At 39.4% G+C, this 16106-nt stretch overlaps 1 protein-coding gene across 3 annotated transcripts in view; it reads right to left on the reverse strand.

Moving 5' to 3' along the window:
• TMEM164 (transmembrane protein 164) overlaps positions 1–16106 on the reverse strand; it is a 46535-nt gene that overhangs the window by 17683 nt on the left and 12746 nt on the right. For all 3 annotated transcript variants that reach the window (XM_084535098.1, XM_084535099.1, XM_084535100.1), the window contains exons 3-4: positions 11633–11682; positions 10549–10615 (exon numbers count right to left, since the gene is read on the reverse strand). In XM_084535098.1, the coding sequence (XP_084391224.1) occupies positions 10549–10615; positions 11633–11682 (117 nt within the window). The remainder of the gene's footprint in view (positions 1–10548; positions 10616–11632; positions 11683–16106) is intronic.

Genomic DNA, 16106 nt, shown 5'->3' on the forward strand with positions numbered 1-16106 from the left:
TCTTAGATTTTATTTTGAACATAAAAGATATTATAACCAACAGCTGGGTTCTGTTAGTCTTGCCATCCCCAAGCTGAACACTATCACTGTCCTGTTTGCAGACTCCAAGATGTTCAGCCAACTGCTGGGAGACTAAACTAAAAAAAATCTTCAGTACAATCTGTTGGGTTATTTTCTCCCAAGTATCAAAATATAAAACCATGTGAGATGATGGTATGCAAAAGCAAGAATTTCACAGGAGTTGTGAGGTTTCCTGTATCTGAACCTGTTCTTCTCTCGCCTGTTGAAAGACACCAAGTGCAAAGCAAGGGGCTCAAAAATATTCAGGAAGAAGTTAACGAAGTTTGCCTAACTGGAGGAAAAAATCTGTACCCCCCTTCCAGGTGGGGCGCACACACTTCAGGAACAATAGCTCCTGATATAAACAGCACAGCACGAGGCACTCACTCCTGCCAAGGAGCAGTCTCTATTCAGTATCTGTGCTTTCAGAAGGGCTTCTGCGCTCGCTGAGCTGTGAGGGTCAGTTACACAAACACGACGCTCAGGACACTTCTGAGAACAGAGTAATGGTTGTTTTGCTGCAGTAGCATTGACACTATTTTTGTTTGCGTGAACAAAACATCATTTTTTCCACTATGAAAGATTGGTTGTTCTGAAACCCGGCTAATTCGGCAAGTGCATTTCCTCATATCGAACCGAAACGCCGCATTTCGGTACAGCCAAGCACTTGAACTGTACAGGCAGGCTACAACAAACAGAAAAAGAGCAAACACAAAAGATGAACTATGAAGTTATACACAGCCACTGACTCGCCTACCTCTAAAGTCTCATCTATAAATTATTTTTCCACAAAACACGCACAGATAACAGATCGGTACTTTGCATTTGAACAAAGACATTGCAAGCAAAGACAGGGTAGGAGGGCAGATCAATGGGTGGGTCACCCAGTGATCCAGGATTTAAAGACCCTCGTTGTGAAAACAAGTGAGCACTTCTGCAGATCAATGCCACGCATATTCCCAGAACACAAAGTATGTTGAAATACTGACTTGGACCATCCAACCTTTGTCTGCAGGCACCTGTGAAGGCCACAAACTCAGGCTCCAACAGTCTCTGAAGTGGACCCTCTCCAAAGGTCCCAGCACACTTGACCTCTCCTGTCAGGTGCCGCCAGGGAAACTTTGCAGCCTCTCTGAAGTAATAAGGTAGTAAGTACCTGCCTGGTAACAAACCAATGGTGCCGATGGTAATATAGACATATTTTAATCCATATCTGTCCCCCCAGAGGACCTATTTATATTAATTGTCAATTTATATTAATTTATATTAATTGTCAATATTTGTGTTTTTTTTTTTTTTTTTTTTGCACTGAACTCCTCTGTCCCAGCTGCCAGCGCTACTCTTCCTGCATTTCCCTTCCTCAGAGTTTTAAAATAACTAAGGGTACAAGACAAAAGGAGAAATTATCTGCTTCTTCAACCAGCTGATATCCTAGGTTCCCGAGCAGTCTGTATGAATAAGGAGTACAAGCTACCCTGTTACTCAGCGTGATAAGCAAGTTTTTCCCCTTTAGATTCTTACTTGTGGAAAAGCAGCGCTGCTCATTGTCCATTCATAGGTTTGACACTGGGATCACATCACAGACATTTCAAAATACACTAAAGCAATAATGACACACACAATTCCTCTAACAAGTGCACAAGATCAAAACACGCTAACAAAGCACTCTGAAAATAAATATTCAGACTCGTCATTTTTTACATTGTATAAAGAAGTTTCTGTTGGAAAATAAATGGTGTTTTGTTCTTCCAGAAAGGGTATTGGCCTGGCATGATGCAGACAGGGAAATGCCGCATTCCCTGGACATGTGCTAAAAGGCTCTCTGGCAAGTACCAAGCACAGTGAGCAGGCAGCAAGCCTCCATCCCAGGCATGGGTAAGTGAGGTACAGTGCCACTGGTCCTAGCAGCCACTCACATTGCCAGTGAGACTGGGGAAAGAAGAAACCATCTGATGGAGGATTAGAGCACACCTTATTCTTGTACTTCCGAGCAAGAAAAATGTGGGCACGTACTTTATATCCTCATTTAAACCACCTACTGCCCTAAGGAAACAACGAGCTCATTCCATTGACTGCACTAAGCTTTAAAAACTCTCTTCAAAACAGCAGTAGAGTTAAGCCCAAAAGTCAGATATTCGTATGAGAGCTTCCCTCCAGAAAGTGTGGCACAAGACTCATTTAAACTAGCTCAAACCCACTTCAGCACAGCAGCTGGTTTTCAGTGGACTGAGAGGTTGCTACTTTGCTGTTTCCTGAAAGTGGTACTCCTCCCTCTGTTAATTATTGATACTTTAGCTTTATATGTGCAACAATAGCTCAAGCACCATATTGTGCAAGAGCTCTCTCTCCAACATCCTCTACATCCTCTACTGCAGAGCACAGCACAAAAAGGAATTTAGCTCCCAGGTTGTCATCTTTCCTACAGCATATCTTGCACCACATCTAGTCAGTTTGTACCCGTCCCCTTCTTAGACATCTGCAGTAATTCAGATTTTTAACTTACAATCAGTAACTGGTTTCCTAAACATGATCTGTAATCCAAAAAATAAACAATAAACATAGGCTTTGCATTTCACCAACAAAGCAGACCACAGCATAGATTAACTAACAGAGAACAGGAATGTATATAAAGCTGAACAATACAAAAACCATGGGGCAAACAGCTACTGGGCCTACGTAACAGATGCTGGTTACTTCTGTTGGTTAGAAAATGCTGGGTACTTCAGCATAGTTAGGAGTGTGATAACAAATGACTTACTTTGCAGTGAAGAAATAGCTGCCAGAGAAGTTTAGGAGAACGGTCTGAAGACAGACGTGAAGCCGTAAAACAAACAAACAAAAAAACCACACTACCAACAAAAACAAACAAGTAGCATTTGCAAACGAGACCATTCACAATCTTTCCAGGATTCTTTTCTCCAGCATACATCCAAGCTGGTAAGTGGCGAAGAAGCTGAGCAGTGCTCAGATCACTGTTACACTGCTCAGGCCATTTTACAGCTCAGGCACTACCAGCATACCTGGCACAGATCAGAAAAGGATTTCCATGTACTTGAATACTGGGAAAGAATATAAAGAGGAAAAAAAAAAATGTTGATATTGAAATAAAAGGAGTACAGGGGCTGTAGAAAAGTGTAATGCATCTATGTAGCACCTGAGTGAAAGTCTAAAGCAGCTTCCCCAGATTTTATTGCAATAATTCTTTTCATTGTATTTTAGGGGCAGGTTGTTTCATTCCAACTTCCTGCCGTACGCCTGCTTGTCTGCAATCAATAGAAATACGTATTCCCAAGAAAACCTGTTTCAAGTAGGTGTCTCAGTCAGTATCTACCCTCTAGGCTGTTCTACACCATCCAGTCAGTACAGGGAATTATAATAGAGTTCCCTTTAAGTAGCATTAATTCAAGCTTTATCTAGTTCTTATTTTCAATTAATCCTGTAAGGGCAGGGGACACATACTAAGGGAAAGAATCAGAATCCACACCTGCTACCATAGCATCTGTATGCATATGCACAGTCCTAAGAGCTACAGAAGAGCATCTGTTGTGCTGCTGGTCTGTAGTAGAGTGAAGATGCAACAGAACACAGGCCTAGAAATAACTTCTTGCTGCAAGGATGGAGGGAACCAGAAACATAACAAAACAAGAAACGTGACTGCATTTTTGCTAGTCTACAAATTCCAGAAAATCCAGCTAGGACAAGCCCCCATGTTTCCAACTCACAACACACCCAAAATCTGGCAAGCTGTCAGAGAATTTGCTTTCTTAGCCTGTCACTACAGAGGGTGAAGCTTAGTGAGAAAATCAGGAGAACGTGTTGCTTACTGCACCACTGATCTCAACTGTATGCGCATTGGTACTTTCATCAGTGCTTTGCGTATTTGACTAGCACTGTATTTGATGTAAAAGAGAAAGGCACCCCTACCTTCTGGTCACTCGTTTTGATCACACAAACTGGCTCACATTAATGACACGTGGGATGCAATCAGGCATTTGTGGAGTTAAATGGCTTCTAGAAGAGACGGACCAGATGCAGGTAGTAATACCAGTTTCAAGAACAGCTTTCTTCCAGTTACTCTAGAGATGATATTTGGATTACTTACCACTACCAGCAGAAGACACATTTACATTACCAAACACAAGTGTGATTGCAGGCTGTACTGAGCCACACATGTGTTTTGATGCACATAGTATAGGTAACTGCTGAAAGATGTAGAAACATTGGCCTTTGGACCTCCTGGCAACCAAGGCACAATCTCTCAACAGCCTTCAATGTGCTACTGCTCTGTTACCTTGCCTTGTGCAGGTTAGATTAAGCCAGCTTAGATTTGGTATCATGTGCTACCATAACCTATTCCATTTTACTGTGCAGACAAAGGCATTTCACGCAAACTGTTTAGTGCAGTGAATTATTTATTACCTTGACATGCAACAGAAATGCAGTAGGCAAAGATCAGAGGTGCTACACAGCGGGTACTGTAAGTGCTGCTTACAGCATGATTCTGTTCCTAAAACAGATTTAGAATGCGTACCTCTCAAGCCAAATAGTTCTAATAATAGTATAGAGCTGCTTCTGGAAACATTAAAACTGTACCATCTGAGCTGTGTGAGCAGAGACAGCAAGTTCAACACCTCTGGGACACGTACTACTTTTTTACTTCATCTATAATAACATTTTCAGGACATCAGCTTGAATGGGAGAAAAAAAAAAAAAAAGAGAAAAAAAGAAAGAAAAAATCACATACTTTAAAACCAGCAACAAGAGTTACTTGGGAACCTAACAACCTGATTACCTTTGCATCTTCCCTGTTTACTTGAAAGTCTTAAAAGATTACCCTATTTACCATGTGAATTATTAATGCTGACCAAGAACGATTTGCACCATACGAGTGGAAGAAAATTATTAGAGAAAAATTAAATAGCCTTTATTTCTAAAATGGTAATAAGAACTCACAAATATTGACTGTAGGAAAATAAAATAAAATAAAAAACTTCTGTCTTTATCCAAGGACTATTCCAATACACAAAATTTAAATCCATCTGCACATCATAAATAATATGTGGAATATTTACTGCTGAATAAATGTAAGTGGATGCATCTGTTGCTTAAAATGGTTAATTCTTAGTAACTCAACGTCATGCCAAGGAAGGAAAATATTTTATTGGAAAAAAACAGAAAAGAAAATAGTCTGACCTGATCTTTCATACTACGCTTTTTGGAAACATTATCCCAGGTGCACACTGCAGCCAATTATTTGGTTAAAAATTATTTTTAATGAGCATAGTGTCACTGAAAGGTTACGTCTACTGAAGGTAGAAACTTCCTATTATAGTTTTAAGCATACCTCAATTCTCCAGTTCCACTGTCAACAGACAGATATTTAGGGATAGTTTTGAAATGACTGAGGCTTTAGCAGTTTTAGTGGATACCTTGCAGACAAAATAAAAAGCCAAGTTATGCTAGAAAATTGTGAAAGTTTCTTTTTCAGGGTAATGAAGCCTTGAATCATAAATGCAAAAAAAAAAAAATGCTTATAATACATTAAGTAACATAAATGAAAGCAGAAATGGTGACGCTAACCCCTAAAGGTGACCCTGTGGTCACAAAATGTTGGACTAAGTATTCTGGAAATGACCTGGAACAGGTTAACATTTAGAACCACAACCAAGTACAGTTCATCCTTCGTGCAACGTGGCAAGCACCGAACCTTTTAGAAACCTAAATACATGAAGTAAGATCTCTTCTGTGGGAATATTCTACTCTTATGAACACAAGAGTAGTCATCCCTCCACTCATCCTGAATACTATGCATGTTCAACACATTTCTGATGATTGTTAAATGTACGTGACAGCAAAAAGCATCTCTGTACTTCATGATGCTCAGTTCCCACATATGAAACAAGGGATTTCTGTGAAAATCTCTTTCAGGTAACTTTTTAGTTTTTTGAAGTTTTGGAGCCTTTGCTTTTGTTGTAAAGTTTCAGGACTGTTTTATAAAATATCTGAAATTTGCATTCATCCAAAGATTCTTAATTAATGCATTTAAATGCATATATCAACAGAGAGTTTCATATAGATGACCTCATATAGGAAGAGCCAAACACCAATAAAATTAGGGGTAAAAAGAAAATATTAAACTAGGAAATCAATAATAACTGCAATAGATTTTCTTAGCAAAGAGACTACACAAAGGAACAGAGAAAACTAGTTATGACCAAAGTTCAAATTACCAGTGATCTTCCCCGAACACTCATGGCCACATCCAATTTAAGCTGAGGACTGTGATTATTTTCTTTAAAACAACACAATACACTGCATTTAAACCCAGACTACTACAATTTTTCATCATTGTAAAGCTTATCTCCATGATTATTTCAAGATTTCACCCACACATATAAAGGCTTCATTCTTAAAGATATTTAAGTATTTAAAATGCAGCTAAAATCTAATTGAATTTTCAGATGCAAGGCTGGCATTTAAGACTAGATATCAAAACCCTGCCATAACTTCACAGTATATGAATGTGTATGCTTACCATAAAATTTTTAACATCTGTTCAGTAGTTCATTATCTTGCATAGCAGATGAATACCAAAGGCTGATGGATTCCAGCTGACTTACTGTGATGTTTTGTAGCATAAATAGGCCTATAGTTCAAGTTCCTAAAATTACATATAATTCCACCCCCCTTCTCTGCCAAAGTGGTGCCCTGCCAGTTCTGAAAATAGCAAATCGATTAGCTGAGCATCTTAAACACATGGCAGACTATTCATCTTATGGTCACCTATAACTTCATGCTTCTGGTATGTATAAATCCTGATACCCACTTGTTCCTGAACCGCCATCACCTGGTGAGGTAACGATTGTCTTCCATTCTTTATCTTCTGCTTCTTGTCCCTTGCACCTTACTGATACATACAGAGAAAACTACGTCTAATATTTTTCCTGCACCTCACTCCTTTAATCTCCATAGGAATAACTAATTTGCTAGTGCGTGCATGCCTGCTGCTGAACTTGCTGAGTTAGCAGGCTAACTTTCGTTAAAAAAGGCTGCAACTCAACAGCAGACATCTGCTGTCTGTAGGATAACTGATAGGCAATCCACTTGCAGGGAGCAAGTCAGGAGAACATCAGCTGAAGACAGTAAAAACTACATACAACAACACAATTTCTAGCAGTATATCAAATAACTTAAGGATAAAACACATTTCACATGATGAAAGGTAACAGGAAGGCATTTTGGTACTTAGGGCAATACAAAAGTTTGGTATATAAGCTCACAGAGCGATAAGAGGCAACAGCCTCCCGCTTTTCAGTTCCTACTGACAGCAGAATTCCCCTGCCCACTGGCCCCTAGTCAGCATCTCCTCCCCCACTTCTAGAGGAACAGTTGGGGTCAGGTGCCCAAATTTTCACACTCTTAATTTGTGCCAGACACTGTATATTACAACTATTTACAACTAAGAATACAAAGCTCTTGTATGAAATGTACACATTAAATTACATGTCTTAAAGTATTGTAAAAGTGAAATAAAAAAGATGAGGCATAAGGAGATGACCACTCTTGACCAAGTCAAAAGTTTTTTCATTTAGATACTTCAAACCAGAACATGGAGCATAGACAGAATTACTGCAATTTTATTTATTTATTTTAACTCCCAAAGTTGTAAGAGAGATTTCTTGCTTTCAGGACAATCTCAAGGTAAATAACAATTGCCAGTCACAGAGCAGAGCGTGTCTACCATGAGAGAATTTGGACCAAAGTAGCCACACCATAAAACATCACCCGAATTACCTTGTGCCAGAAGAAACACTGAAAAGAGACCAGCCTAGCAAGCAGCTGTTAAGCCAAAAATATCCTAAGCTGTATTTATTCCAAGAATACTTGCTCTTGGACATTATCCTTTGGCTCCTTTATCCCTAATTAAGAAGACAATTTTTTAAGTGGTCCATATTTTTCCTGTTTAATCTCCCTAATATACACGGGATCGATTATAATAACAGATAAAATATAAGCAAATGATTAAATATTTCAACATTTAATCCTAAGAAGGTTATCAAGAAAAATAATTTTGTAATGCTAAAGTTTTAATTACAAACTAAGTAGTTTGAAATACAAAATAAGAACTGTTCTCCCAGTTATAAGGGAGAAAAAAAAAGTATTTTACTCATTTTATGCCCCTTCAGCAGTTATTAGTTTTACTACCACATTGAGAAGGTACACAAGGCAGATATACATGTTGGGGAAGAGAGAAAGAGAGCTGGAAAATAATATGTAGTTACCAGATTAGGAAGGATGGCACAGAACTTGAATAAACTCTAGGGTTATTGTACTACTGAATTAACAGAAATCTGAAGAACATGATCCAGCTTTCTGTGTGTGTGTCTTATGCTGTGTGGAAGATCATTTCTAATACGTCAAAACCTACAGATGAATTATCCTCTCTCTAGTTACTAAACTGTATCTCAGGGCAAAGTTTTCTCATCTTAACAGAAGAAGTAAATTATATACAAGCCCACAATAAAAGTTTCAAGTCTCCTAGCTACAAGGGTGGCCAATCAGCACAGCTTATCATCCGTAAAATTCAATACGGATGCAGATTTCTTTATCTAATCCTGTCAAGATTTGCAAATGGACAACCACTAATGAGATTTTTAATGTAGCCTGAAGTCCCTAACAATTTTGTTAATATCATTAACTCATGTGCTATACAGAAACATATATATAAATATGAATATTTTACCCGGACACTACAAATGTGTAAATAATGTTTTAAGACAGTTCCTGTACATTTAAGTCACAGGCATTTTAGCTGACAAAAATGCACACATTGCATGTATGTGTATGTATACACACATGTGCAAGCATAACAGCTCTTAAAAAAAACTTAGAAATACCCTAAGTCTGAGCCATATGAAATAACTTCTCTTACCGTTAAGTCTTGGTAGGTTTAAGAGTCTTACTAGGGATACTGGCAGACGTGAAAACTTGGATGGAAAAAAAAAAAAAAACCTGCTGTGTTTAATTTTGGAGGAGAGGTGGTGACAGACAACAACAATATTTGGAATTTTCCATGGCCTCCTCTGGACTCACTCCAACAGGTCCATGTCTTTTTTATGCTGGGGGCCCCAAGAGCTGAATGCAGTACTCCAGGTGGGGTCTCAGAAGAGTGGAGTAGAAGAGGAGAATTAGCTTTACCTGCTAGCTACGCTTCTGATGCAGCTCAGGGTATGAACAGCTTTCTGGTCTGCAAGCACACATTGCTAGGTCATATTCAGTTTTTCAGCCACCAAGTACTTCTCTGCAGAACTCTGCAGTACTTCTCCATCAGCTCATCACCCAGCCTGGATTTGTGCTTGGGATTGCCCCGGCCCAGGTGCAGGACCTTGAACCTGGCCTTGCCGAACTTCACAAGGTTCACACAAGCCCACCTCTCAGGCCTGCCCGGGTGCCTCTGGGTGGCATCCTTTCCCCCCAGCGTGTCAACCGCACCACACAGCTTGATGTCATTGGCAAACTTCCTGCGGGTGCACTAGATCCCACCGTTCATGTCACCAACAAAGATGTTAAACAGTGCTGGTCCCAATACTGACCGCTGAGGAACACCACTCATCACTGGTCTCCACCTGGGTATTGAGCTGTTAACCTCAGCTCTTAGTGCAGCCATCCAGCCAAGTCCTTACCCACCGAGCACTCCATCCATCAAATCCACATCTCTCCAATGCAGAGACAAGGATGTCACGTGGGACAGTGTCAAATGCTTTGCAGGAGTCCAGGTTGATGGCATCAGTTGCTCTTCCACCAGCACTGTAACCCCATCATATGAGGCCAGAAAATTGGCCAGGCACAACTTGCCCTTAGCGAAGCCCTGCTGGCTGTCACCAATCACCTCTCTGTTTTCCATGTGCCTTACAAGAGCTTCTACGAGGATCTATTCCATGATCTTGCTGGGCACAGAGGTGAGACCGATGGCCTGTAGTTCCCCTAGTTCCCCAGGTCTTCCCTTTTCCATTTTTTAAAATGGGGGTTATGTTTCCCCTTTTCCAGTTACTGGGAGCCTCACCAGATTACCTTGACATCAAGTAAGATGGATAGCAGCTTAGGAACTTCTTCCGCCAGTTCCCTCAGGACCCTTTGATGCACCTCATCAGGTCCCATGGCCTTGTGCACATGCCACATGCTATCCTATGAAGGCTATATCAAAGCCTTTAAGTTCTCCCTCTGTTTAAAGGCAAGAATGGAGTTGACAAAATAATTTTGCTACACCTAGAATATAGCAGTGTTGACTTTCCACATTGATTTATAAACACGATCACAAAAAAAAAATCCAGAATTTATATTTTCCTATCACCATAGCAACCTGTACTAGGAATCTACAGCCTGGTAAAATGAACTATGAAAGGTGAAATGAATCAAAGATCAAATAACTTTACAAATAAAATAATTAAAAATAAATTAGAAAGGAGGAGAAAGGTACAATACACTCACCAGGCGTGTATTAACAACAGGAAACAGTAATGCCAAGAGGGCCCCATTCAGCATATGCATCTGCAACCTTAAAAAAAAGACGTGATATTATTTTCACGGGAAATGAAATATTTTCACATATTTTGTGTAGGATCTCTCCAATAAGAAGCAGCCAGAGATTTGAGAAAATTGCACTAAATTTGAATAAAACCACCGTTAAATGCAATAAGGACAAAACTTCTCTTTAAACACACATTTAAATACTTAACTAAATAAAATTGCTTTCTGTAATGACCTTTACCTTCCTAGAAGGCCTGGCTGCTAAAGGCAGTCTAAGCAAAGAATAGGGCAGGAAAGTAGTATTATACTACAATATTTTGTATAGCTTTCAGTCACCTCTCCCTGAACCACAGTTGCATCAAAAAGAACACAAAAATTGCATACATACTGGTTTTGTCACCTATTTAAAGTAAACTAACTAAAGAATAAACTCTCCACAGCCACTGCCTGCCATAAACTCTCTAAAGAATTACAAAGTTGTTTGTAATTTAAAGGGGAAAAAAAATGTAGTGCAAACCCAAAACAGTTTTTCAAACATCATTTATATGTCAGGGTGTAAGAAAACAAAGAGGTTAACTCTGGAAAGCAACAGGTATTGTGGCCTTGCAAATGAATAGCAAATCCAGGATTTCCTGGACACCAGACGTATTTTGCATGCCCTCTGAGATGAAGAAATACTAACACAGTATCTCTGTATTTGGCCTACTCTCAGCCCAAAGAAGGAAGAGCAGAAAAAATTTGCAGCCACACGGTACCACTCCTGAAGCAATTTATGAGGCATGTCCCCAGATCATTTTTCTAGTCATTGCCTAGAGTAAGACAAGAAAGGGCAGACTGAAACCACCAGCGGCACAAAAGAACCAAGGGTATGTGGCTCAGCACTCACAGTTTAAGCTATGACCCTTTTCAGGGTGTCACTTTTCAAACCAACCAACATCTCTTTCCTACTGAATACATACCTTAATATTTTAATGGCTTATGCCATGATTAATTTCTAAAATACATTATGCAAGTAGACAGAAATACAGTAAGGAAGAGGCATTACCTGAAGAGAATCATTGCAGCCCGACATGGAGGGCAGGCAAGAAGAAAAATCTGAAATAGTAAAATCAAATTTCAATTAATGGAATGATCTCTTTTAGACTCCATTTTCTATATCTTTGTGTCCTAGTTCTGGACGTTACAAATCATTTCTAACCAGAAGAACCATTCTACAGAAGAGCTGGGAAAGACTAAATATCATGAACAACGTAAAAGTTTATACATGTTTATGTAAATTCACATTGCCTACATGTAAAGGGTTATGTGATACAAGCAGCATGTAGGGTTCAGCTTCTACCAGTACCTAGGAAACAACATCAAATTCTAGCCTTTTTCATTAAAAAAAAAAGTTTTTCCAAGGCCTCCCACAACACAGATATCACCAGTCATATTCCTCCAACAGCTCCTATAGCTGTCAGTCACCACAGCGTCCTCACTGTGCTGAGGACTGAGCATTTACACACTGCCAGTACTCCCTTTGCTTCAGCGGTGCAGGACCCAGCTCTTGAAGACTGGATGCGAGATGGTTCTCTAAAAGCCTCGTAGCACTTCACAAAATAAGGCTACCACAGTGTCTGTTCTGTGGATAAGCTCAGTAGTCATCTGTAAATACGTCCGTTGCCTTACTCAATAGAGTATACTCAGAATACTGCAAAAATGTCACCACGTATGAGCTAGCCGTTTCCCAAGACCAAAAATAATGATACAACTGGAGCAGCTTGTGATTGTTTTCCTTTACAGAAAAGACCCATAAAGCCCTTGCACATACATGTATGACCCATCCAGCTTCTGGGAAAAGCACCTAACATTTATTAATTGTATTTCATTATTCTGTCATTGCGTATTTTTGCAACCAACTGTTTACTAACTAAAGTACTTTGAATTATGGACTATAAGGATTGGGATGGACATAGTAACCTAAAATATTTCACTACCATGGAAGAGTAAATGAGTCACAGTTATTTATTTTCAAGTCAACTCTACTGCAAGAAACACAGTTTTGAGGACTAACAAGGGCAAAAGAAACATTTACTATTTTTAAACATGCCAGTTCCTTGGTTATGGGGGAATCTTACAGAAAATATGTTTAAGGGCAACAGAGAAAACTACAATGCTTATGTTAAAACTTTACAATCATGGAAGAGATCTTCAAATATTTCAGTTTTAGCAGATGAATATCAAGCACTTTCTCTATAAGTAAGTAAATAAATTCCCCTGATAAATAAACCTCACGGCCTGTTAAAAGAGACGCTTGACAAGAGGCACTTGTATTTGATTTTCAGAGAACTATATTATTGAGTAGATTTAAACATCTTAAAAAGTGTTTCCGTGAGTTCAGCTCCCAGAGTAATTATTGCCCTGAAAACATCGAGTTCACAGCAGACAAGATCACGAGCTCTACCCCAAGTGTTCGCGTGCTTATCCCACAATCACATTACATTTCACTGCCATGCCGGAAATAAAATCCTTTGCCTTGCAGGAGGAAACAGCTACATTTATAAACCAAACAGCGTCACGTTAACTTAGTGGTGAAGCTGGGAAGAGTTCCCAGCCCCTGTTTTCATGCCAGCACTCGCAAGGTTTCACGCACGCTAGTCTGCTAGCCCCCCTCCCTGGCATGCTGCAGAGCTCCCGGGTAAACAAGGCAGCGAGTGCGTTAAAACACACCAGGGGAGGCAGAGTAACCAAACGGCCAGTGTGGAAGAAACAAATTCAGCGTCCTTCCTCATTCTGGACAATGTGTTACCTTTCACGTTTTCATGTGTCATGTTACAAAAGTAAAGAAGGACAAAAGAATGAACTAGAAACCCAAAATGTACACAAGGAAGTATCTGGGGAGGGAAAAGCAAGCCATAAGGTACCCCTTGTGTTACATATTGAGTTCTGGGCACAGTTCTGATCCTTCCCTTTCTCTTTGACCTCTCTCACAACAGTGACCACAGGGTACAGACCAGCTTTCAGCAGATCATTTTAACACATGAAGACCCTTCAATCTGTTTAAAAAAAAAAAAAACAAAACAAAAAAAAAAAAACAGGCACACACATATAGGCAGTGAGTAAGAGAAAGAGAGGGTGCAGAATCATGAGTGTCCTTGAGAAAAGTTCAGAGGAGAAGTCCTAGGTGGGGACAATGTTGTGAAACAGGACAAGAGTCTTCTTCACCAGCACATGACCAGACGACTCCCCAGTTTTTTCCTCAGGCAATACACTGTGAAGAAACTCATAACACTGGTAAGTCCATAAACAGAGGTTCACTTCGACCTTATGGAGCCAGGTGAAAGCAGAAGTCAGTACTCTTAAAGGCTCTGCAAGACCATAAATAACATTGTCCAACCCAATGGGAAATATTTCGAGCATGAAGTGCTGCACGGCCACTCTCCTGCAGAAGCCCAAACACAAAGGTCACACCACAACACATGCTGGACAAGCAGGGCTGTTATAATTTAGAGACTGTGATATACAGGGTTTGTCTGCTTAACTGTACCTCTACTGAGACAAGATCAGAAAGAAACTGAACTCCTGGTTGCTCACAGCTAACCCAGGGCTGGGTTGCAAATCAGTCTCTCCCACATTCCTTCCTTTGAACCATGCCCTAAGAAAGAAGACTGAGTACTAAATGCCTACAGGGCCAGAACAGACTGGAAAGCAGAAGGAAGAGGATGGCATTTTTCTCCCTGTAGCAATACTTTTTTAAAATGTTTTAAAGGAAACATGTATGTGACCTTGTCATTTGGTATTTCACATAGCTCACAAGAAATACCTTGAGTGCCATAAACTTCAGAGATCGCTGGTATCTTAAATCTAATGGAATCAGTCGTTAGTGTTACTGTAGCAGGTGTGGAAAAGCACTAGTTTGGAGGCAGTAAGAATGTAACTTTGCATGACTTTATTCTGAAAACTTCTTTAACCACAAACAGAATCATGTGAAAGAACACAGACCTGAACAATGTCTTGTTTCCAATTTTTGATCTGGGAAGATGTGACCTAGAGCAAAATGGTTCTGCATTTGGTTATAGATAAACTGTTCCAGAAGAACAGAGCAAAGTCTATCAGGCCTCATTCCACTGCTAAGCGAGGTCAATAAAATGCTTCCTGCCATACCACGCCAACCCTCGCCATCCATGCAAAACAGAGAGGTAAGAAGCAACCTTTACTGCTCACTTGGTACTGTGTGAGAGGGGACATTCTGTAAGGCTTCAACACTACTTGGAAATCTTCCTTCGCCACCTAACCCAAAAGGCTTATTTCAGAGTATCCCCTCCCTACCTTCCTATTTCCTGGCAGGACGAACAAGATAACAAGCAGTTATCACCAAGTATTACACCCGCCCTCCACAAATCCCTGTTAGGTTCCCTTCTTTTGTAACCACTGAAGGAAAGATTCAAGGGAAATGTTACTGTTGAAAAGGAACTTCATAGTTGGGGAAAAAGGAAAAAAAAAATTAGTTTTCTACAAATTCATTGTTAGAATTTGCAATAAAACCTACTCTTTGACATTGCAATAGTGTCTCTAGGTAAACATTAAACTTACACGCATGGAAAAAAGGCTAAGTACTGAGCAAAACAAGCTGATATTTTACAGCAAGTTACATTTTTGTTTTATTATTATTGATTTATTTTTTTTCCTAGTACTAAAATATGACAGCAAAAGGTACCCAAGTGTTACAAATGTGAAAAAAAAAATCCAGTACTGAAAAAAAATCCCAAAATCCGCAACAGACAAATTTTATCAAACCACAAAACAAACAGAAAGCAGTAATATGACCTCCCCTTAATACAATCCAATTTCCTCACGTCCATGCACTATAGCAACCTCTAATATTGTTTTCCCTTCTTGCATTTCAAATGCTGCAATTATCAGATCCATTCTGAGATATTAGTTGATTTTGAGTTCATACAGACAGTTCTTCAACCCACCTCTTTTACAGTTTGTACATCTACACTACAGCAACGGTCAAGTTCATCCTTATAAAGAATTGGAGAAAGGTAAAGAATGCAAACTGTCAAGAATATTTGTTTTCCTATTATTCTTTCAACATTATTGTTTGAAAATGACAAGCAAGGAGAGATTGTTGTTGTTGTATGGGTTTTTCTTTCTTTAACTCCAGCAATGCTTCTTAAGTATATTATGGATTTTTTTTTCTTTTTTTTTGGGTGGGGTAGGCCACAAGGTGAGTGGTTTCTCTTAAATCTGCTTTATTACAACCACACTATACTCAGATAACGTGAAGCTCAAACATACAAGTGTTCCCAATATAGATATTATATATTAGCAATAAGATATAATAGATATTAGTAGCTAAAATCTACTGGATTAAAATACTTGCTAGGATTTTGCCCATCCAGTCATTATGAGCCATGGCATACCTAAAATACAGATCTTAAAAACCAGCTGATTAAATACCTAAAATGAAAGGCAATGGTACATGCTGGACTCATGCCTAGAGCTCTCAGTTACTGGCAAGGATGTATATATTT

The sequence above is a fragment of the Aythya ferina genome (genome assembly GCF_964211825.1).
Source record: "Aythya ferina genome assembly, chromosome: 13".
NCBI lineage: Eukaryota > Metazoa > Chordata > Aves > Anseriformes > Anatidae > Aythya > Aythya ferina.